The following is a 19,522-nucleotide window of genomic DNA, read 5'->3' on the forward strand; positions in this document are numbered from 1 at the left end:
TTTGCCAGAGAACACCAAGATTGGCAAATTCGCCACTGGCGCCCTGTGCTCTTCACAGATGAAAGCAGGTTCACACTGAGCACATGAGCACATGTGACAGAGTCTGGAGACGCCGTGGAGAACGTTCTGCTGCCTGCAACATCCTCCAGCATGACCGGTTTGGCGATGGGTCAGTCATGGTGTGGGGTGGCATTTCTTTGTGGGGCCGCACAGCCCTCCATGTGCTCGCCAGAGGTAGCCTGACTGCCATTAGGTACCGAGATGAGATCCTCAGACCCCTTGTGAGACCATATGCTGACACATGCAAATTTGTGGCCTGCTGGAGGTCATTTTGCCAGGCGCTGGCAGTGCACCTCCTTGCACAAAGGCGGAGGTAGCGGTCCTGCTGCTGGGCTGTTGCCCTCCTACAGCCTCCTCCACGTCTCTTGATGTACTGGCCTGTCTCCTGGCAGCGCCTGCATGCTCTGGACACTACGCTGACAGACACAGCAAACAATTTTGCCACAGTTCGCGTTGATGTGCCATCCTGGATGAACTGCACTACCTGAGCCACTTGTGTGGGTTGTAGACTCCGTCTCATGCTACCACTAGAGTGAGAGCACCGCCAGGATTCAAAAGTGACCAAAACATCAGCCAGGAAGCATAGGAACTGAGAAGTGGTCTGTGGTCACCACCTGCAGAATCACTCCTGTTTTGGGGGGTGTCTTGCTAATTGCCTATAATTTACACCTTTTGTCTATTCCATTTGCACAACAGCATGTGAAATTTATTGTCAATCAGTGTTGCTTCCTAAGTGGACAGTTTGATTTCACAGAAGTGTGATTGACTTGGAGTTACATTGTGTTTTTTAAGTGTTCCCTTTATTTTTTTGAGCAGTGTATATATATATATAGAGAGAGAGAGAGAGAGAGCGAGAAAGAGAGAAATAAGACAACTTTTAGAATGTTTAATATTGTTCTTTGCATAGCATTATTGAAATATTCCCCATGTTATGTTAACGGTGTGCTTACATGACTGTGGTAGTGTCTTGTAAATGCATGATAATGCAGAAACCTCCATGTCCCTGCTCTCTAAACACCTGACTGCTTTTAGCTAAACAACTAGAGTGAATAGAGAAAAGAGGGGTCATTATTTACTGGTATATCTTTGCCCTTGAAATGAACGTTTTTCTGAACCTCTGTAGATAACTAGCCTGTTAACCGAGGGGTTCATTTGAAAGGGGTAGATTACAGATATCAGTTCACAAAAACTTATGACATGTCATCATCATGCAGGTGGACGTACCAACAACGTGTAAAGAATATAATGTCAGTAATACAGGTTACAGCATAGTTATTACAAATTATAAAATGCCAACTCATCTGCTCTGGACAGAAGTCATTGGTTAGGTAAGTGAGTCAGCCCTCGACAGAGTCACCATGAAGCTTCATTTGTGCAGTAACATAGAACGTCCACATGGTGGCAGCAGTCACACTGTTCTGTTAGTGTGCGTCCTCTTCCCAAAAGGCTATACTACTAAAATGCATTCTTCCTTCCTCGAAGTAATCACAGACCTGACATGTCAGAGTTCCGGGGTTGCCATGGGGCCGTGAGGTCGCCTAGGCAGAGAGCTCTGTAAATATTAATGTGGACTGCGGTGTGAGGGAATGGCAGAAACTCACCTCTGTTCCAGACTATTGTTGAGGTGAGTTGGTCTTTTCTGGTGCTTTTATAGCCGCCGAAGCATCACCCAGGTGGGTGTTACACTTTGACAGTGGATGATCCAGCCTAGCTATTTACAGAGGAGACGACGTGCCTCTTTCTCTCTCTCCCCTCACAGAGGACCTGATCCCTAGCACCATGCCTCAGGACTACCTGGGCTGACGACTCCTGGCTGTTCCCGTCCCTAGGCCACCTAGTCGTGCTGCTGATCCAGTTTCAGCTGTTGACGAATTCACCGGACGTGCTACCTTGTCCCGGACGTGCTGTTTTGACTCCCTCTCTCGCACCTGCTGTCTCTTACTCTGAATGCTCGGCTATGAAAAGCCAACTGGCATTTACTCCCGAGGTGCTGATCTGTTGCACCCTCTATAACCACTGTGATTATTATTTGACCCTGCTGGTCATCTATGAACGATTGAACATCTTGAAGAACGATCTTGTCTTAATGGCCATGTACTCTTATAATCTCCAACCGGCACAGCCAGAAGAGCCTGGTTCCTCTCTAGGTTCCTGACTTTCTAGGGAGTTTTTCCTAGCCACCCTGCTTCTACATCTGCATTGCATGCTGTTTGGGGTTTTAGGCTGGGTTTCTGTATAAGCACTTTGTGACATTTGCTGATGTAAAAAGGGCTTTATAAATACATTTGATTGATCGATGAAGAGCTCTGGGCTTGTCTACCAGTATCTGACTGACGTTTCTCCTCCTCTGATGAAGAGCTCTGGGCCTGTCTACCAATATCTGACTGATGATTCTCCCTTTCTGATGAAGAGCTCTGGGCCTGTCTACCAGTATCTGACTGACGTTTCTCCCTCTCTGATGAAGAGCTCTGGGCCTGTCTACCAGTATCTGACTGATGATTCTCCCTTTCTGATGAAGAGCTCTGGGCCTGTCTACCAGTATCTGACTGATGATTCTCCCTGACTCTCTGATGAAGAGCTCTGGGCCTGTCTACCAGTATCTGACTGACGTGTCTCCCTCTCTGATGAAGAGCTCTGGGCCTGTCTACCAGTATCTGACTGACGTTTCTCCCTCTCTGATGAAGAGCTCTGGGCCTGTCTACCAGTATCTGACTGACGTTTCTCTCTGTCTGTATCATCGACACTACTGCTACCGGTTGCCTTTCTGAACTGCCTAGACATCTGAAGCTGTGGAAGATCAAACAGGAACTGCCAGATCCCTACATTTGTTTTCAAAGCAACTTGAAGATCCTTGTTTGTAATGAAAAGCGCTATATAAATTAAAAGTATTATTATTATTAGATGAGTGATTACTTCAAGGAAGGGAGCCGAAGAGGGAATTATGTGTTTTGTACTATTTGAACGAGGCCATGGCTTTCATCAGGATGCCCTTTGACCTCTTCTTCATCATGGCACTGTCTCCCTCCCTTTTAAGTCCATATGAGGCTTGTCTTTAGACTCAGACAATGTTCCTGCCTCAGTTAACAGCATATCAATAGGCTCCTGTGATGGCTAGGCTAGACTTAGCAGTTAGCCAGTCTAGCTTCAAGGTAAAGGCGTAGATTGTCACTGTCACTGTGTGGGGGTGCAGCGGTGGCTCTTGTAGGTGCCCAGGTGTCGGAAGCTCCTCCCACACTGCTGGCAGCAGTAGGGCGTGGCACCACTGTGAATCCTCTGGTGGGTGTACAGGTTACCCAGCTCTTTGAAGCGGCGCCCACACTGCTGGCACGCGTAGGGACTCTCCCCCGTATGCACCCGCTGGTGTCTCTTTAAGCCGGAGAGCACCGGGAAGCCCTTCCCACACTGGGGGCAGGGGAAGGGGCTCTGGCCTCCGTTGTGCCCCAGCCGGTGACTCTTCAATCGGGCAGCGTGCCGGAACTTCTCCCCACACTCTGGGCATATGAAGGGCTTCTCCCCCGTGTGAATGCGCTGGTGCTGCCGCAGGTTGCCCAGGTAGTTGAAATGGCGGCCGCAATCTCCACACTCGTAACCCCCTTCCACTTTCTTCTCCCTCGTCACTCCTCCTCCCCCGCTTGCTAGGCCCATCCCCCTAGCTCCAGCCGGAATGCTCCCTCCTTCAAGCCCCGCCAACCCCCGCTTGGAGTCACTGCTACCCTCTCCCAGAGTGAGGGGAGCAACGGAGGTGGACTGCAGGGCGCTGTGGGTGCCGGTGGTGTCGCCGTGTATCAGTTTGAGGTGCTCCTCTAGGAACAAGGAGTCGGGGCAGAAGGTTCCACACAGTGGGCAGAGGTATGTGTGGGAGGTAAACTGCTGACCTGTGAACAGATTAGACACATGTAATGATTATGGTTATTGCATTCTGTCCTCTAGGTCCCCAGCGTGCAATAGGAACATGCAGCCAAAGACAATAAGGATCGGTCAGAAGGCTGCACAGCATAACTACATCATCAAAACGCACCGCACAAAGAAAGACGATGATGAGAGAGCAAAAATGTACGATGTATAGGATGCAAATGTTTACGTGTGTCAACTAGGACATCTATCTCCTCTCTCACCCGGTTCTAGTCGATCCACATGGGCCTCCAAAGAACTGTCCCCCTCCCCTCCTGGAGAGCCTTGAGGGTTCAGGGGAAAGTTGGGGCTGTTTGTGTCATGGGAGAGAGGGGCTGGGAGATGCTCCAATCCATCATTCCTTTCTTCTTTTGACTCGTCACCCTCTTCATCATCTTCCTCACCTGGTGTTTTGGCACTCTCCGATTTAGGCTCCCTCATACCTCAGAAAACAAACATATGGTTTGTGTTTAATCACGCCCATTTATAGAAAAGTACAGAGGTTCTATAGAGCCTGTACATAGAAACACACACATGCAATGTGGCAGGACTGGATAACATCAGCATATAAATTCCAAAGTTCACCCCTACTCCATTGCCAATGTTAATATTAGCAGTGATTGATTGGTACAGTGGGTGATTGATAAGGTTAGTGATTAATTGGTGCAGTGAATTATTGATGAGGTTACCTTTCAAATCCGACGTGTACTCCACCCCAGTCATCCACTCATAGTCGTGGATCCGCTTGCTTCCTGACGGTAGCGACATGTCAAATATGTCATCCGTGGCGGAGTCCGATTCCCCGTCCCCATGCCCCGCGTCAGGGATGACACTGTCCGACCACAGGTGGTTGAGGGAGTGCGGCTGGGGGTCGTGGCGGCTGTCCCTGTCGCTACCAGACGAAGGATTGCTCGGGTCACTGTCCGTTTCAGCACCCCGTGAATTCTTATCTTTCATCAGATAGTCGCAAATGGCATTGATGTTTTCTTTCTTCACGCCAGGTATGGCTGGTTTGGCTTTCTTGTGGTCGTTGTTGTGTTTGCTGCCTGAATGGAAGTCTGCTTTCCTGAATACAGATGAAACCTCGGTGGTCATTCCTCCAGGATACGGGTCCCTACCGTCTATTTGCACCTCTAGTCTCGTTTTTAAGACTTCGATTTCGTCCGTTTTCTCCCGAAGCTCCATTTTCAGAACCCGTATCCTGACGCTGACCATTTTCCTGATTTCGGACAACGCCGTCTCGAGCACCACTGTTATGTTTCTCCCAAGGTGTTCGGTGATGTCGCTCACCGAGCAGAGTAGCTCCTCGTCGGGCTCGAATTCTAATACATCTTCATCGGGTCGCGCTGCAGACACCGGCGTGTCCATGAATGCGTTTTGAGGGTCGGGAGAAAGGCTTGTTTCGGTAAAACGGTGGTTTCTTTTGCGGCTCATATCTTTGGAAGCTCTAGCTAACAGGCTAGCTACTGTGTTCTGAAGATGCTGAAAGACATCCAGCAATGCGCCACAGAGTAGAGTTTCAAGCGCAGATTTCCGTGCAAACGGGTGGTGGATTTGAGAAGTAGCGCCACCCTCCATACACTCCACGAACTACCATGCTTTAGGCCTTGATCACACCGACAGTACAATTGCGCAAAATGGTACGCAGCATCATCTGGATTTGTGTGCAAACCATTTCTGTCAAGCAATGCAGACATACAGTTTGATGCATACGTTCGATAAATCCAACGTATGCACCACACTGCAACTGTTGCTGCAAGGTAAAGGCAGCTTCTGGTGTACCACAATGCAATAATACTGTTGGTGTGATCGAGGCGTTAGTCTTTTGTTGTTGTATTTTCTTCGAGCCTGCAGCAGGGGTCAGAATTGACCAAATAGCCACACAATGTTGAATTGAATCCATTAGTCTTTCACAGCCGCTCTAAATTCTACGACTTAATACTAGACTAGTCCTTCCTGTGAGAAACGTTATTTAGGTTAATCTACCACATAATTATATTATGTAACTGTCCATGCCATAAAAGGGAGTTATGGAGGCATATAGGTCATTCTATATCAGGTGGTCTTTGTCAGAGTACCCCACCCCCCTGCCCCAATACCACTCTGAACTAGCCACCAAGCAAAGGTGAGGAGAGGTCTAATACATACACATACATCGCCTGGTGGTTGGCTAAAGGCCTACACAGTTTAAACGAGATAGGTTTATGGTACTGATGCAGTTGGAAGTTGTCACTTTATCAAACTCTCAGATGTGTTCTATAGTGCAATGAGTGAGTGCACACTGAAAAGCAATATGAAGTGCAATATGCTTATTAAGATACAGTTATTGACAGATCAGGTTTATATTTGCATATGCCTGTGTAACGGATGTGAAATGGCTAGCTAGTTAGCGGGTGCGCGCTAGTAGCATTTCAATCAGTTACGTCACTTGCTCTGAGACTTAAGTAGTGTTGCCCCTTGCTCTGCAAGGGCCGCGGCCTTTGTGGAGCGATGGGTAGCGATGCTTCGTGGGCAACCGTTGTTGATGTGTGCAGAAGGTCCCTGGTTCGCGCCCGTGTCGGGGCGAGGGGACGGTTTAAAGTTATACTGTTACATTGATGCTGTTGACCCGGATCACTGGTTGCTGCGGAAAAGGAGGAGGTCGAAAGGGGGGTGAGTGTAACGGATGTGAAATGGATAGCTAAGGATAGCTAAGTCAAGTTAGCGGGTACGCGCTAGTAGCATTTCAATCAGTTACGTCACTTGCTCTGAGACTTAAGTAGTGTTGCCCCTTGCTCTGCAAGGGCCGTGGCTTTTGTGGAGCGATGGGTAACGACGCTTCGTGGGTGTCAGTTGCTGATGTGTGCAGAAGGTCCCTGGGTCGGGGCGAGGGGACGACGTAAAGTTACAACTGTTACACCTGCTGAGTTTGAGATTGAGTTGCACTTTTAAAAGCTGTCCGTCTGTTTACGCCTATTAATGAAGTCATGAATTTCACAGGTTGGCCAACGTGCAAGGTAATGAGCTAGCCTCTCCTCCTCCATTCTGGTGACATCGACAGTTGGTGCGTGCTTCTCTAATGCCAGGTAAAAACCGGGAATAGATACTGTATATAAAACCTACTCATATGTTAACTTGTTAAGTATCTCTTACTCAAGAGTTTATGTTTTTCACTTCAGCACCGTCGGCGAACACCAGGGATAGTTCACCGAAATGACATATTGGTTTCCTTATCCTGGAAACAGTCTGACATTATATTATTTTCCTTACCCTAGAAACAGTCTGACTGTCACGCCCTGATCTGTTTCACCTGTCTTTGTGATTGTATCCACCCCTCTCCAGGTGTCACTCATCTTCCCCATTATCCCCTGTGTATTTATACCTGTGTTTTCTGTTTGTCTGTTGCCAGTTTGTATTGTTTGTTCAAGCCTACCAGTGGTTTGTGTCTCAGCTCCTGCTTTTTCAGTTTCTCATCCTCCTGGTTTTTGACCATTGCCTGTCCTGAGCCTGCCTGCTGTCCTGTACCTTGGCCTCTATTCTGGATTATTGACCTCAGCCTGACCTGAGCCTGCCTGCTGTCCTGTACCTTGGCCTCTATTCTGGATTATTGACCTCAGCCTGACCTGAGCCTGCCTGCTGTCCTGTACCTTGGCCTCTATTCTGGATTATTGACCTCAGCCTGACCTGAGCCTGCCTGCTGTCCTGTACCTTGGCCTCTATTCTGGATTATTGACCTCAGCCTGACCTGAGCCTGCCTGCTGTCCTGTACCTTGGCCTCTATTCCGGATTATTATTATTGACCCCTGTCTGCCTTAACCTGTCGTTTGTTGTTACACCTGTTACAATACACATTGTTACTTCACACAGTCTGCACTTGGGTCTTACCTTGGTACCTGATACTGACAAGATACGACAGCAATTCATGCTTTGGTTTTGTTTACCCGGCCACTGTCTCCAAACCAGTATGTTACTTTGTAATTTGGGTGAACTATCCCTTTAAGGATAAGAAGTGACTAACAGATATTTTGGAGCTTTTGGGAAAGCAGGGGGTTAAACATTTAGATATCATGCTGAATGACAAATCAGTGTGATTAGATTTAATTCGCTGAAGTGTCTCGTTAAGGTTTGACTGATACTCTGTGGTTATAGATTGCATCCTAAACAGCGTAGTGAGAAATGCAATGTATTGATCCAATCACATAAGTGACACTTTAGAACCTACAATAGCCTACATGTGATTGGTACATTGATAATGTAACAAAAATTAATCCAAATGGTTTTCCTCAGGGCATCTGTGGGTGGAGATGTGCCATTGAAAGGATGACACGTAATTGATGTTAATTGCATCACTTTGTTTTAGCCAATAAGATCTAAAGAAGATATTGTGACTCATATCCTGGTTGTAGTTACATTCTGGAAGCACAGCACTCATCTGGAAAACTATATCTTTGAGAGAGGGTTTGTAATACCGGAATCAATCCTCTACATATCAAATAGATCAGTGCTTTCAACTCATGAATCAAAGTATGCTTACATAAAGCTGACCTTGGAGTTTTTGAGTTGAAATATTCAGTGAGATATTACTGTAGGGCTCTCAATTTAACATATTGAGTGACTAATGCACATAGCCACAGTCGGCGAGAGAGAGCAACAGAGTGAGAGAGAGGGAGAGAAAGAGAGAGAGAGTGTGTGTGTCATGGGGTGATTCTGATTTGACGCCGTTCTGTGACAGGAACAACCACACACGTCCTCTGTCAAAGTCAGTCCCACTGTGAAAGGAGAGAGAAGATGACTCTGTCCACTGTGAGTGACAGGCCAGTCTGCTCCTGTCCTGTGACATTCTCCCTGAGAGGACAGTTTTACACCCAGCTAGCCACTGTAAGTGTGACACACAATCCTAACGTCAACCAATGATGGTGGATAAATTAAGATATTTCACTCAGGCTGTTTACCATTGAAAAGAAATGGTCAGTTCCTGTCTGCTTAACGGGGTGGATCTCTTATAGACACCAATGTGATGGCAGCTGGGTCTGAACCAGAAACAAAACATACGGACACATTCCTCACACACACTGGAAAGGAAGCGTCACATGATCAGGGGTGGTACAGTTACCATCAAGTGGCTGGTACACTCTAAGAACAAAGGGTTCCAAAAGGGTTCTTCAGCTGTCCCCATAGGATAACCCTTTTTGGTTCCAGGGAGAACCTTTTTTGGTTCCACGTAGAACCCTTTCTTGTTCCACGTAGAACCCTCTGTGGAAAGAGGAGAAGAGCTACTAGCTGATAAATCATTAGGAAAAAGGTGAGAGAAAAAAAGTACATTTATAATTTACAACCACTGTCTTGGCATCTCAAGCCATTATAAATAATAACACTGTACAAAAGATACATTATGTGTTGAATTCCATTTGGGACAATGACAAATGAGGAGAAAGCACACAGTCCCGTGTAGCTTAGTTGGTAGAGCATGGTGCTTGCAATGCCAAGGTTGTGGGTTCACTTCCCATGGGGGACCAGTATTAAAATGTATGCACTCACTACTGTAAGTTGCTAGGTGTAAGAGGTTCTGTTAAAAGATGTAAATGTATGACGTCCTGTATGTGCTGACGTTCCATAAATTGACTGTTTGTTACATTTAGACCTACTGTGTACCAGCATGTGTTGAAAGGTGGCGCCGTTTATAAAGACAACCTAGTCATGTTACAAAAGCCTGTGGTAAATCTTACCCTACTGCATACGTTCAAGTGCTGCTGTTATGGACAGCACATAACTCAACATGAAGAGGGAAAAAATACACAAGTCAGACAAATAATTGCTGGACTTGGTTAATTTATCATTTATATGCACATTGTTAAAATGAGAAAGGTGCATCAAATGCTCAGTGCATTAGTAGCAGGGTTAATGCAATGTACCACACGGTTATTCATTTGTTCGTCATAAGTTCATTGATGGGGGACTGCTCTGCTCCCTCAGTCACACTGTGCTCCTCTGTCCGAGGCTACGAGGAGAGAGGCACACATCAGACAGTAGTGTCAGTTCCACTCCAATTGAAACGTTTTACTGTCACACTGGCTGTGAGATAATGGCAGGTAGCCATAGCGATGTGGAATCAAGTCTTGTGGAATCAAGAAGTCTTAATGGTGTGGTATTTCAGATCATCACTGACTTGTACGTTTCCACACTTCTGAAGAGAGTTGGTGCAGTCTCTCTAGTTGCTGTTACAATGTTCCCTGCAATGACATAGTATTCAAGCAGAACATTAAGTGTTTCTACCTGGTATGAACCAATTCTTATAGTATTGCTTGAACAAATACAAACCATTTCTGTTTCTATTTCCAGAATACATTTTCCTCATGAAAGTGGTGAGATAGTTACACATTATTACCATATACCATATATGACCCAACTCCTCTCCATCCAAAACATATGATGAATAGCACACTGTTGTTCCATCCAGGCTGTGTTGTTGTGAGGGGTGTTCTTCCTGTGTCGAGAGTCTGGGAACCGCCTGGTAACCTGTGTTGTGATGGAAAACGTGGAAGTGATGCGCTGTGTACTTCCTCTCTAATGGAAGGGGTTGTATCTCTCTCTGCTGTGTGTGTGTGTGTGTGTGTGTGTGTGTGTGTGTGTGTGTGTGTGTGTGTGTGTGTGTGTGTGTGTGTGTGTGTGTGTGTAACTCTCAGTGAGCCTACCAGATTACAGATAATACTTTGTCCTGTTAAGCATTTTGAATCACCATCTCTCACTAATAGCATGCAAAGCACTGGAAAAATACAACTCTCAATACAACTGTTGATTGATGGCTCACGTCATGATGGGCAGAAATACATGTTGAAAGATGGGGACCAAATTGTAATGTTCTCTCCCTTTCCTCTCTTAAATCTCAGCACACTTGACAAAATATGTTTTGCTTTCTTCCCCTCCGCTCTATTGCTCTCTCATAGATGGGCCACATCTGTATCACTGATCAAAGGTCAAAGGGCATCCACCTCATGACCTTAATCAGTGAGGCTCCTTTTTCATTAGATTCCATTCAGCCATTTTCTATACTCTAGCATTGGGCTATGTAACTATTTGTACAGAATTAATGTTGGTATAAGTCTAATTCATTCAGACAGCAGGTCAGTAGTGACTCTACAGAGGTTACAGGTGATTCTGCCCACTGGCAATGGGCATTAGGTAAATATTCTCCACTTTCAAGCCCCCACTTCCAAGTGTCCACAAAACCAGACCCACTTCAGTCACATTCAAATCAGATGACTCGTCAATGACGTTTGTATTGGAATCCACAAGTGCAAAAGCGAACACACACACACACACACACACACACACACACACACACACACACACACACACACACACACACACACACACACACACACACACACACACACACACACACACACACACACACAAAGTGACACACACACACCCTCTCTATCCTCTCCTCTCTATCCCCAGGCCCATCGAGGTTCTTCTGGCTGAGAGGGCACCTCAGTGTGACGCTCACTGACAGGTGAACTGAGTCATTCCAACCAACCACTATGTAAAAATATACCCTGTCTCTCTCTGCCCAGATATATGACATGGATGTCCTGTGATGAACATTTAGATTCTATAGGGGATGGGTACCGTCCAATGGACGACATACAGTATGTTAGCTAATGGTTTTCTGCTCAAGTCTCACAGCATTTCAGTGAATAAGGGCTGAGAGGTGTCCGTCTAGTCAATAAGGATTCATTGGCTCTGATATACTGTATCTCTCATGAATACAGAAACATCTCACTTTCAGGTTAACAAGGTTTATGTCTTCCGTTCTCTGGTTTCTTTTATATATCTAACCTTTCTTTAACTAGGCAAGACATTTAATAACAAATTCTTATTTACAACGACGGCCTACCACGGCCTAACCCTAATGACACTGGGCCAATTGTGTGCTTCCCTATGGGACTCCCAATCATGGCCGGTTGTGATACAGCCTGAAATCGAGCCAGGGTCTGTTGTGACGCTTCTAGCACTGAGACACAGTGCCTTATACCGCTGCACCACTCAGGAGCCACTCTTCTCTTCCTGCTTCCTAGAATATTAGATAATCCTCTTTCAATTATCTCTCCTGTCCCTTTACAACATCCGACCCCGCCCACTGGGCCAATAATCCAATCAGGTTCTGCCCATAGGTCCTAATGCACCACAGAGGGGATTAAGTAGAAGTTGCCTCTAACCACTGATACAGAATCAGATAATGTGGTTAAGGTTAGGATTCGGGTTAGGGTATGCTGATCCTAGATCTGTGGTAAAGCTGGGGTACCACCCTCCTACTTGTCCCTGATGGCATGAGTAGCAAAACAGAGTTGGGACTGGACATTGCATACTCCTCCACATCAACAGTAATGCGATGGCCATAGAAGTACCATAACTCAGAAAGAAAACATTCAGCGTTACCATGGCAGTTCGCATTACGCCCAGTCGTGACCTTCCACGATCCCACCTCGGTGATTCGATCATATTCGCATGGGTATAATAGCCCCAAATGTAATTCTGACATAGTGCTGTAATGAGCACATCAATCTGGACAACGTCCAGCCAGCACAGTAGGGAGTAGCTACAGATGTAGGATCTTAATTTGAGCCAGTTTGCTACATCAGGAAAATAATCCTGTAGGAACAAGAAATGTGAATTTTTATGTGGATTATAAATAATTAACATTTTTGTATGGGTTGATATCTTTTCGTAAGGGAAAATCAAGTCTGAAATTTCACAATGGCAATTACAAACTTCAGAAACCTTTTCAACCTAAAATACACTAAAGTTTTTACATTTCCTGCATTTCGAATTAAGAGCGTACATCTGTAGCAGCTTTGGAATTGGATATTAGGGATGGGGAGGACATACACTAAATATACAAAACTCAGCGATGCAATCTCCATAGACAAACATTGGCAGTAGAATGCCCTTTACTGACGGGGTCAGTGACTTTCAACATGGCACCGTCATTGGATGACACATTTGGTGGAGGAGGAATAATGGTCTGGGGCTGTTTTTCATGGTTTGGGCTAGGCCCCTTAGTTCCCCTTAGTGAAGGGAAATCTTAACTCTACAACATAAAATGGCATTCAACGATTGTGTGCTTCCAAATTTGAGGCAACAGTTTGGGGAAGGCCCTTTCCTGACAATGCCCCTGCGCACAAAGCGAGGGTATCAGAGATGCTGTAGCCTATCGCCCTCAGCTCCTGTACAACACACATAATCTATATATCCATCTGTCTCCATTACCGGTGATAGGAGAAGAGTCATCTCTCCCTCTCCTCTATGTTTGGGTGGAGGCTGGTCGTCCTGTCCCAGACTATAGGGTTAGGCTACCACCCGTCCCCCTGTCTCTGACACTTTCACAGAGGTGAAGGAGAGAGGGGCTTATCAATGGGTGGATTTACATGAATAAAATGTGTCTAGTGAGATCTAGTTCTCTTCAACATCAGATTTGAATTGTTTATGTTTACACTAGCCTTGGATGTGGTGTGGTCAAAGCCATACATATACAGTACCGGTCAAAAGTTTGGGGACACCTACTCATTCAAGGGTTTTTCTTTATTTGTACTATTTTCTACATTGTATTATAATAGTGAAGACATAAAAACTATGAAATAACACATATGGAATCATGTTGTAAAAAAAAAAAGTGTTAAATGAATCTAAAATATATTTTACATTCTTCAAAGTAGCGACCCTTTGCCTTGATGACAGCTTTGCACACTCTTGGCATTCTCTCAACCAGTCTTGAAGGAGTTCCCACATATGCCGAGCACTTGTTTGCTGCTTTTCCTTCACTCTGCGGTCCAACTCATTCCAAACCATCTCATTTCGGTTGAGGTTGTGTCATTGTGGAAGCCAGGTCATCTGATGCAGCACTCCATCACTCTCCTTCTTGGTCAAAAAGCCCGTACACAGCCTGGAGGTGTGTTGGGTCATTGTCCTGTTGGAAAACAAATGATAGTCCCACTAAGCGCAAACCAGCTAGGATGGTGTATCGCTGCAGAATGCTGTGATAGCCATGTTGGTTAAGTGTCTCTTGAATTATAAATAAGTCACAGACAGTGTCACCAGCAAAGCACCCTCACATCATCACACCTCCTTCTCCATGCTTCACAATAAACCACACATGCGGAGATCATCCGTTTACCTACTCTGCGTTTCACAAAGACACTGCGGTTGGAACCAAAAATCTCACATTTGGACTCATCAGACCAAAGGACAGATTTCCATTGGTCTAATGTCCATTCCTCGTGTTTATTGGCCCAAGCAAGTTTCTTTGCTGCAATTCGACCATGAAGGCCTGATTCACACAGTCTCCTCTGAACAGTTGATGTTGAGATGTGTCTGTTACTTGAACTCTGTGAAGCATTTATTTGGTCTGCAATGTCTGAGGCTGGTCACTCTAATGAACTTATCCTCTGCAGCAGAGGTAACTCTGGGTCTTCCTTTCCTGTGGCAGTCCTCATGAGAGACAGTTTCATCATAGCGCTTGAAGGTTTTTGCAACTGCACTTGAAAAAATGTTTCGCATTGACTGACCTTCATGCCATAAAGTAATAATGGACTGTTCTTTCTCTTTGCTTATTTGAGTTTTACTTGCCATAATATGGACTTAGTATTTTACCAAATAGGGCTATCTTCTGTATGTCACCCCTACCTTGTCACAACACAACTGATTGGCTCAAACGCATAAAGAAGGAAAGAAATTCCACAAATGAACTTTTAACAAGGCACACCTGTTAATTGAAATGCATTCCAGGTGACTACCTCATGGAGCTGGTTGAGAGAATGCCAACAGTATGCAAAGCTGTCATCAAGGCAAAGGGTGGCTCTTTAAAGAATATAAAATCGAAAATTTATTTTGATTTGTTTAACAGTTTTTTGTTTACTACATGATTCCATATGTGTTATTTCATAGTTGTGATGTTTTCACTATTATTCTACAATGCAGAAAATAGTAAAAAATAAAGAAAAACCCTGGAATGAGTAGGTGCGTCCAAACCTTTGACTGGTACTGTATATACCTGCTTCACTGCATTCATAACCAAGTGGGAAGGGGGAATTTACCACATACGACTAGGAAAAATCCCCTCGAATGGCCTTCAAACTGGTGGGACACTCGTCTATCATCCCAGAGCTCCGACTACTCCCACCTATTAAGGAAATGACCTAGATAACAGCATTTTTGGCAGTTAAATGTAACAACAAAACATTATTTATCAAAATCAATCTATTCCTTTTTTAAAACTCTATCATTTGTTTACAAGCATGATAGCTGTACATTTAGTTTATGGTTATCGCAGCTTGTTGGCTGTTAGCCAGTGGAGGCTGCTGAGAGGACGGCTCATAATAACGGCGCAAATGGAATGGCATCAAACACATGGAAACCATGTTGTTGATACCTTTCCACTTATTCCGCTCTCCAGCCATTACCACGTGCCGTCCTCCCCAATTAAGGTGCCACCAACCTCCTGTGCTATTAGCCAATTGGGGTTTCTCAATGAGTTCAAAGCATGTGCATGCATCCAACTGGTTATGAATGCAGCCAAAGAGTGTCTATTATATTGACAAGATAATCGAGTGACCGCTCTAAGAATGGAAATACATGTCCTCAAAGATTGAAAGCAGGTGGGAGGAAGCGAGATCAGGTGGGGCCATTCTAGCCAATGAAAGGGCAGATACGAGTGTGAACAACAGGCACAACACCGATAGTCTTTTTTGTTGTTGTTGCTGAAATGCCACGTGCGGCCATTTATATGAGTGCATTCGTAACAACCTAACCATTGCGAAGCGACGTAGCAAATTAGCTATAAAACATTTTGTTGACCAAATTCGACACTCTCATTGACCTCCATACAAAAAAAATCCTCACTTTGTGGTCTTATTTTCGTGGACTGATTTTGAGTGGCCTAAACCCTCTCTTCCTCTCTGATGCAGCAAATGTGCAGCTATAAACATACCATAAATACCATAGTATATAGACAAAGAAAATAAGGATAGAAATTCAAACTATACAGGAGCTTCTCATCTAAACCATGTTGCACACTTGATTAATGCAATGATTCACAAAATGTGTGGATATTTTAACAAACATACTGCACCTCAGTCTGTTCAAGAATGTACAAGAACGTTTTGGGGAAACGTCAATTCATTTGGTTTTTCCAAAATTCATTACATGTAAAAATTTCAAAACAAATTAAGCAAAAAACATGAAATGCATTTGTTCAAATAACATGTAACAATCATCAGTCCATCAATTTTGTCAGCCAGTCAGCCAATCAGTCTTGGTTAGTCTGGTGGGGCGGTTGACAGTGTGTTTGTGTGTTTGTGTTGGGGGAGGGGAAGGGGTTGGGTCTGAGCAGGCAGTTGTGGTTGGTCGGTGCTGTGTCCAGGGTTGATGCTGGTGTTGGGGCTAGGACTGGGATAAACCTGGGTTGGTGTTGGGTCCGGGTTGGAAATCCTGCTGGTACCAGGGCTGCAAAACCAGGGGTTGGTGCTGGCACTGTGGGCCTGAGAGAAACAGGAATCGGGAACCAGAAAACGGGAAACTGGGGCTGGGTCGGGATCAGTCGTTTTGGGGAAACGTGTTGTTCAGTACAAACCTTTCCACTACGTAGCAAACGTTCAAGCGAACTGAACGCACCTGTGGTGTGGAAGAGCTGTTTTTACTTTTTACTTGAACCTTTATTTAAATAGGCAAATCGGTTAAGAACACATTCTTATTTATAATGACGACCCTCCCACATTACCTAGACATCTCTTAAAGAGAGATTTGAATCTAGATCTGTCTCATTACACTACACAAATTTCTCTCCTGGACCTTGTTTGTGTCATCAATAGTGTAAAGAAGCCCTACTCATTACTCAGTCCCTGACCAATAAACTGTCACCAGCTGGGACACCAGCCCCACCCCAACCCCCATCCCGAACACACCCCCATCAGTGTCCCATGGGACAAATTGTGGGTGGAGAGGCTGAGGCTGTCCTTGAGTTACAACCCACCTTAGTCCCTACAGACCCAATCATAAAATACATCTTTCAATAATAGCATAGCGCATACAGGTTTAAGAGCGTTTTTTGGTTTATATTCTAGCTCTTTCTTAGAGACTGCAGTATACCAATAACGCTGTTAGTCTCAAAATGTATTGATTTGGATTAAAGGTCAGCGCAAGTGAATCATATTTGTTGCATTAAGTGTGCAGTAAGCTCTATGTGCTGTTTCATTGTTTAAGAAAGCACACGTTTGTTTTCCTGGTCACAGATGTCAATTCAACGTCTATTCCACGTTGGTTCAACTAACTGCATTGAAATGAAGTGGAAATAACGTCATGGTAACGGGAATCACCGTGTGTGTTCCCAAGTGGGTTGCTTGTTTTTGATTTGTTTTGTTTACATAAAACATTTGCCCTGATGCAACTGCATAAAATAATATCAAGGGTTGATTTGTGTATTCCACGTCCATACAGAGCAAGCTGAATATAATTTTGAAATATGTCACAGCTTGTAGTCCAACAATTCTCACTCACTCACATCAGAACTGTGCGTGCACGAGCGTTGTAGCCTCTTCAGAGACACAGGAGAACAGCATTGAAAGAGAGAAGGAGAGAGGGAGAGGGAGAGGGACAGAAACAAAACAAAAACAGACCATCTCTGACAAAATAGCGGCAGTGGCTGGAGAGGCAGAAATGTGCTGCTGCAGCACGCGCACATAAACACAAACACACAACACTCACACTTCGGGAAACGTCATTCTGGACTGGCACTGACTCCACGCAACAAGCAAGCACAGCCATAGGACGTATTGGGGTTCGTATCTAGATTGTGAGGCCAGACAGAAACCCGTGTGTTCGGTCTGGAACGTTGACAGTGCAGCCACGGTCTCCACCGCTGCGCTGGGACCGAATGGTAAAGAGACCCGGGAAAAGTGACAGCGCGAACGGGTTGTGAAGGAGACTGGATCATGGCTGCTTCTCCAATCCCAATCACTCCAGTATCGATGGAAGGTTCGACACCGTCGCCCACTGCGAATGAAGCGCCCACCACTGCTCATCAGGTGGGTTGGATACATTTACTATCGACTTGGCTCTACATTGTAGTGTACTTTGTGAATTTCTATTATTATGGACGTTGCAACCTACTGGGAAAAGACGTCAGTCAGTTCAACGTCTAGTTTTGATTTACATTTAGTTGAGCTGTCAACTATTGTGAATTCACCGTGAAATCCCCGCAAAATTTCACTTATTTAGGATTTAGATGAAAATGTAGGTTAAAAAAATACAAATGCCCTTGATTACTTTTTGAAAATCCAATGAGTTTTCCACTTGATTCAACATCACCGCATAGATGTTTTTGGTTGAAATGACGTGGAAACAACGTTGATTCAACCAGTTTTTGCCAGTGGGAAGTAATCTAGCCTATGCATTTCATTGAAGATTCATCACATCCAAAACAGACAGATTAACGATCCAAAATGCATGCTTTCTAAGGACAGTGTGCCTTGTTGTTTACAGTTGACTTTACAGTTGATATTTGGACGGTGAATTTGTTTACGCCTCAGTCTATTATAAACAGGGTGGTTTGAGCCCTGAATGCTGATTGGCTGAGAGCGTGGTATATCAGACCATATACCACGGGTATGACAAAACATGTATTTTTTTACCGCTTTAATTACGTTGGTAACCCGTTTATAATAGCAATAAGGTACCTCAGGGGTTTGTGGTATATTGGCCATGTACCACACCCCCTCGGGCCGTATTACTTAAATAAACAGGTGTGTTGTCATGTCACAGTCACTGGTTTTAAAGATGGGCTGCTGGCATTTTTCTATGATGTCCTGTAGCCGTTATTTTGCTGAGTGAGAGCGATGCATGAATGTCAAGCCTAAAGCTTATCACGCTAGCCCTTGCTATTTCATGCAAACCAATTGGCATTGACTCTTATTTGCATCTCCTCTTTAGATGTAGCCTATAATAACGACCTTTTTTTCTTTTGCACGGCAGTCACCGGTTTTGCAACTAGGTAGCCCAGCACATTGTAGAGCCTGTGTTTCTGCTCTCGAGCACAACACATTCCTAACATATTGTACAAATTGGATTCACAACATATCATAAGAAATGGATGGTGTAGTACACTACAAGGATCCCCATTAGCTGTTGCGAAAGCCTCAGCTACTCTTCCTGGGGTCCGCACAGAACATGAAACATGACATAATATAGAACATTAATAGACATGAACAGCTCAAGGACAGAACTACATACATTTAAAAACGGCACACATACTGTAGCCTACATATCAATGCATATATACAAACTATCTAGGTCAAATAGGGGAGAGGCGTTGTGCTGTGAGGTGTTGCTTTATCTGTTTCTTTGAAACCAGGTTTGCTGTTCATTTCAGCAATATGAGATGAAAGGTTCCAAGCAATAACGGCTCTATATAATACTGTGTGCTTTTTTGAATTTGTTCTGGATTTGGGGACTGTGGAAAGACCCCTGGTGGCATGTCTGATGGGGTAAGTGTGTGTGTCAGAGCTGTGAGCACCACTTTCAAAACTACTGGCTGAAA

General features: G+C 44.8%; 2 protein-coding genes across 3 annotated transcripts in view; one reads left to right on the forward strand and one right to left on the reverse strand.

The window, feature by feature from the left end:
* Positions 1–926: 926 nt before the first annotated feature.
* Positions 927–5,561, reverse strand: znf16l (zinc finger protein 16 like). Its single transcript, XM_055938927.1, has 3 exons — positions 4,641–5,561; positions 4,176–4,394; positions 927–3,935 (listed from the first exon to the last, which is right to left on the reverse strand). Exons 1-3 carry the CDS (start codon positions 5,527–5,529, stop codon positions 3,232–3,234), a joined length of 1,812 nt encoding a protein of 603 aa, XP_055794902.1. The 5' UTR covers positions 5,530–5,561; the 3' UTR covers positions 927–3,231.
* Positions 5,562–17,512: 11,951 nt separating this feature from the next.
* LOC129865871 (ankyrin-2-like) overlaps positions 17,513–19,522 on the forward strand; it is a 322,666-nt gene continuing 320,656 nt past the window's right edge. For both annotated transcript variants that reach the window (XM_055938930.1, XM_055938931.1), the window contains exon 1: positions 17,513–18,011. In XM_055938930.1, the coding sequence (XP_055794905.1) occupies positions 17,919–18,011 (93 nt within the window). In that variant the 5' untranslated portion in view covers positions 17,513–17,918. The remainder of the gene's footprint in view (positions 18,012–19,522) is intronic.

The sequence above is a fragment of the Salvelinus fontinalis genome, chromosome 11 (assembly GCF_029448725.1).
Source record: "Salvelinus fontinalis isolate EN_2023a chromosome 11, ASM2944872v1, whole genome shotgun sequence".
NCBI lineage: Eukaryota > Metazoa > Chordata > Actinopteri > Salmoniformes > Salmonidae > Salvelinus > Salvelinus fontinalis.

What these genes read in the sequence shown, in the direction of transcription:
- znf16l (XM_055938927.1), bottom strand. Translation starts at nt 5,529, where the DNA reads ATGGAGGGTGGCGCTACTTCTCAAATCCACCACCCGTTTGCACGGAAA. An exon ending in GTACACGTCGGATTTGAAAG is followed by an intron (nt 4,395 to 4,640) that starts GTAACCTCATCA and finishes TTGTTTTCTGAG; the next exon opens with GTATGAGGGAGCCTAAATCG. An exon ending in TGTGGATCGACTAGAACCGG is followed by an intron (nt 3,936 to 4,175) that starts GTGAGAGAGGAG and finishes ATCTGTTCACAG; the next exon opens with GTCAGCAGTTTACCTCCCAC.